The sequence below is a fragment of the Penaeus japonicus genome, unplaced genomic scaffold (genome assembly GCF_977035675.1).
Source record: "Penaeus japonicus unplaced genomic scaffold, GWHDUDI00000001_assembly GWHDUDI00000007, whole genome shotgun sequence".
NCBI lineage: Eukaryota > Metazoa > Arthropoda > Malacostraca > Decapoda > Penaeidae > Penaeus > Penaeus japonicus.
In genome coordinates, this window is record NW_028234409.1 from 7,752,440 (window position 1) to 7,757,439 (window position 5,000).

Below are 5,000 nucleotides of genomic sequence, written 5' to 3' on the forward strand. Positions count from 1 at the left end.
AGTAAAACACCACTCAATGAAAAAAAAATGTAAATAATAACATAAAAAGAAAAAGAAAAAGAAAAAGAAGAAAAAAGAAGGAAAAGAAAAAATATATACATATAAACATATATATACATACATACATATATATTATATATATATATATATGTATATATATATATATATATATATATATTATATATATATATATATATATATATATATATATATAATATATATATATATATATATATATATATATATATATAATATATATATATATATATATATATATATATATATATATATATATATATGTATATATACATACATGCCTTTTCCTTCAATAGCTTAACTGTAAAAAGAAAAGTAATTTATGTAGTTTAAGACTATATCCATATTTTTATTTTAATAAATTACATTTCTTTCTTCCATATAAGTGGTGCTTTACCGTAAGTGCGATATTTCCACAAAAATATCCTTTATCACACTTCCCAATAGCATTACAAAACTGCTATCTCTCTAATCATGAACTCCTAAAAATATGGAGACTTTATTTTCTTTTTTTTCTTTTCTCCTTTTTTTCCATCCCTATCATTATATACAAATTTTGTAAACAAAATATGTCATGTTGACATGTAAGAGAAAGAAACAGAAATAATAATAATAATAATAATAATAATAATAATAATAATAATAATGATAACAACTATCATACTACATTAATAATTATGATGATAATCATGAAGATAATAATAATATTTGTATTACTATCAATATCAAAAAAATAATTTCTTTCCATCTTTATTCTTGGCACAGACTTTTGAACAATGTTGAGTTTATGAGAGATAAACTGATTAATAAAAAAATAAAATAAATTCATAACAATGAATTCTGAAGTTTAGGATTTCTACAGATGAGCAAACTGTTCTGCTTAAAACAATATCAAGTGTAAACTCACCAGAATATTTGTTTTAATTACTTGGATAACTATGTAACTGCTGTCTGTTTTTCTCACATTACAGGTGAAAATAGACCATCGCTGGTTTTACAAAACACCCTCGAGATGGCAGAGAGAACTCACCTCACTGCATTGTGATAGATGCCTGCAAGGCGCATGTAAATGACAGCAGCGCGGTACTGATACAGAGGCTGTCGGGCCCCTGAGGTTTTCACGTCGCAGTGCTTGAGGGCTTTTGTGAGGAGGTCCATCACTTCGCGACCGTGGTCTTCCCCAGGCTGTGGGGAATAGTGGATGAGAATAAGAGTTCTCGTGTGCTGGAATGGAATCAATTTGAGACTTTACATGACATGCCATGGTACAGAATCACCAGGAGCGATTTGGTGACAGACACAAGTGGTTTGCCTTTGATGCTACTAACCTTTGACTGCACTGGAGGGTGGTCTTGTAACAAGGATGCAATGGTGTATAAAGTTGTGCTAAATTCCCACACAACAAGATCCCAAATATCTGGGCACTTTTTCCGAGATTTTAAAACTTCTAATGCCTTTTGGTATTCTTTTATAGCCTGGAAAGAGGAATAAATAGAAAATTAGTTGAAGTGTCACTTATCAGAGGAACATGAATAACAAGAATAACAGCAATGATACAGCTGCAAAATAACAACAGAAATAACAGTATGAAAATCAGTTATTAATGTTTCTTTTGCAGTGTATAATGACCATAGCCAGGGTCTTTAAAGGGTGTCCTTTTGAAAGTCACTAGTTAACTATTCTACAAAGTCATATGCCCTGCCCTGCATTTCCTTTTCTTTGACAAACCATTCATATTTACATTATTTTTATCACTCACTTTTACTATAAAAAAAATTAGCTTTCAACACTTTGTGATAAATATTGAAAACTTACAAATTTCTCTTATGTTTGCATATAATCTAATACACAAAATGTATGGTCTATGACAGGTACTTCTAAATTAATGATTTTCCAAATTTCAGATTAAGTATTAGTATCTTGTATATAAGGAAAAATATATATCAGATGGTAGCAGTAACTGCACTTACATAAAAGGACAATAATTCTTTGGATGCAAGTTTCTGTAATAAATATTCCCTATAAATATTATGTTATTTAATATATGTTTTCTTGGTGTGTTAAATAGCTCAACATATCGTATACACTCTGTGGATGACAAATTCATTAACATAAACATTATTTTGAATATGAAATCTTACCTGATCATAATAATGTCTTTCCTGCTTGGAAAACTCCCTCACACCTTCTTTAGGGACACAATAGAATGCACAGAGTCGTAGCAGACGGCCTGTGTTGGAGTGCAGGAGGGCTATGTTGGTCACGTCGCCAACGCGCGTAAAGTTTGTGATGCCGCGGTTCAAGACTTCAGCACTTCTCTGCCACAGTTCTTCCGCAGCTTGGAACCCAATGTCGTTTTCCTCACAGAGCTCTGTGGGAGATGGAGGAGTGAATATTGATATATCATGGTAAAATGCGCTTGTAATTTTTAAATCAGTGCACGATTTCTTGCCGTTCTTCACTGACTCTCTCTTTGTAAAACACTGCAATCTCAGAGTATCTGTGTCCTCTGTCCATTTCTTACCTAATATTACATGTTATGAATCAACCTAAATCCAGAGTCAGAGCTCACAAAAGAAAGGAATTCCCTGGAAAAGTTCCGTAACACCTTTCCTCAAAACAAACCCACATTACACACGAAATCATAAAAAACAACAACAACAACATAACATAACAGAACAGTAGTCATTACTTGATGCCTGATTCATGTACATGACACCCAGCTCGTTGCAGATGTTGCCCAGCCGACGTGAGAGGTGCACAGCTGTTTGAGGATCCGCAGAGGACAGGGCCTTCTCAAAACACGTTGAACTGAGTCTAAGAGCCTCCTCCACATCACAGGCGAGTTTGATGGTCCAGTTGCACTCTGGAGTGAAAGGATCTTATTAGCATAGTAATAATTATAATGATAATAATATAAATTATTATGATATTACTACTACTACTACTACTACTTCTTATGATATTGAAGATGATAATAATAATGAAAAAAAAGAAATGAATATATATGCCTTTTATTATAATTTCTATTGTTTATTTAAGCAGCTATAACATTATTCTGCACTGTATATTTACTTGATCTCCGTACATTCATTAGTTTTAGTAACACTACTTATGTTTATTCTCTCATTAGAAGAATTTACCTCATGCAAATAAACAAAATTAGTAGCTACATGCATTTATATGTTTCTCTATATGTTTATCTATACTTTGAAATATGGGCAAGCGTATCTCTGCCAGTGGATAGGAGAGTGGTTTATACATTATAGTGTTAAACAAACATTTTTCTTTCATCACTGCCCAACACAGTCACATGCATGGATAAACAACCAACACCGCTCACCTTGGGCTGGTAGGATATTGGAAAGGAGCGTCAGCATGTCCTGGTGTGCTGACACGACATAATTATAATCCTCAATGTGACTGGCCACTTCGTCCCATGCCTTGGAGAGCATATAGTACGTGTCTCCTGCAAGCGTCAGGGCCTGGCATGGGACGGGGACATCGCATTCCTTGACGCCAAGCTTACGAGCCATGCCGTCCCACGCGTGAAGGGAGAACCGCACGTACCTTAGCGCAAGGCCATACCTGAAAGGGACATCTACTGAGTTAGAATTTATAATGGATGGTACTCGAGTGTATGGTCATATTCTATCAATGCTGTTACTTCTTCAAACAGCTAATACAAGATTGTGTTACAACATAGGAGATCTTTAACTCATTCACGCCTTGGCTTATATTTGCGTAATGGTACTCCTGCTGGTTAGATAACCATTGTGCACAGTGACTAAGCACAAGACCTCTCCCGGAGTGATGGCAAGATGTGCCTTTATGAGCACTTTTCACCCATTCATTTCAATGTGTCTATATAAATGCAACTCCCATGATTGTGTACATACACAACGATGTAAAATGTACGTTTTGAGGAGAGATCACCATGTGATAGGATGTCATCTAGCGGGAGCAAAATATTCGCATGACTTGATATTTCGTCATCTGGTGTGGATGACTTCAGAATTCCCACAATAAGTACTATCATTATAAATACTGACTATACCAAAGGTTGCTCTACCAAAAGGAATTGGTCACCTTACCTTTGGCTATTGAAGCAACTCCTCGCCATAACAAGGTACACCAATGAAGCTTTTCTCAGGACCAGAACGTGCAGCTTATCCCACCAACTCGCTACGGCATACTGCTGGCTGAACAAGGACACTGTCAACCTGTGGTCAGTTGCCTTATCTTTGGCAACTACCAGGGCTGTTTTCTCCTCCTGCTTCTCTGCATTAAGGGGAGAATACGGCATGGGAATTGGCTCAAAAGGCCTGGCCATCTTTGGTTCCTCTTCCTGGTGACTCCTTGAACACATGGGCTCTTGTCCTCTTGGTGAGCTGTGATGTTCTCTCTCACTTGTATTTGAGACGTGCAGGCACTGTAAGGCTTCTATCACATGGTTAAGAGCACAATGGCATCGTTCCTCAAGTGTACCCAACAAGGGAGGGGCTCTGAAATGCACAATATCAAAATACTCTTACACTGAAGCAATTACTGGAATAAATAATACAGCAGCTTACATGACTTTCGAGTAATCTCTCTCTCAACCTCTCTATCTGTCTGTAAAGGTTACTGTCTACAAAAGTGTCTTTGTGAAACTTTGTTTTGTTATAAATATTTAATATAAAAGTCAAGTTTACAAATAACAGAACAGAATGTACTTTTAAGGCTGTAACCATTTTGATGGCATGGAGTATATATCATTCAATTGTTAAAGTTAACTTTGCAAATAGACAAGTGCCCAGAAAAGAACATACTTATAATGCTGTGACTGAGTTTTGTTAGCATGGGGGAGGCAGAGTGATGAAACCTTAATTGAAGAGCTCGGGTTCGACAGGGTGACAGAGTGGTCTTCTGCGCTGTGTTCATCGTCACTCTGATCCTCGTTGTCACTACTGACAGTGGAAGAC

General features: G+C 35.7%; 1 protein-coding gene across 1 annotated transcript in view; it reads right to left on the reverse strand.

Annotated features, from left to right (window-relative positions):
• Nucleotides 1-333: 333 nt before the first annotated feature.
• Nucleotides 334-5,000, reverse strand: part of LOC122252626 (erythroid differentiation-related factor 1) — a 13,070-nt gene continuing 8,403 nt past the window's right edge. The window contains exons 10-17 of the mRNA XM_086538177.1: nt 4,848-5,000; nt 4,131-4,541; nt 3,380-3,624; nt 2,729-2,902; nt 2,178-2,407; nt 1,365-1,511; nt 1,067-1,221; nt 334-337 (exon numbers count right to left, since the gene is read on the reverse strand). The exon at nt 4,848-5,000 is cut by the window's right edge and continues 104 nt beyond it. Of these exons, the coding sequence (XP_086394303.1) occupies nt 334-337; nt 1,067-1,221; nt 1,365-1,511; nt 2,178-2,407; nt 2,729-2,902; nt 3,380-3,624; nt 4,131-4,541; nt 4,848-5,000 (1,519 nt within the window). The remainder of the gene's footprint in view (nt 338-1,066; nt 1,222-1,364; nt 1,512-2,177; nt 2,408-2,728; nt 2,903-3,379; nt 3,625-4,130; nt 4,542-4,847) is intronic.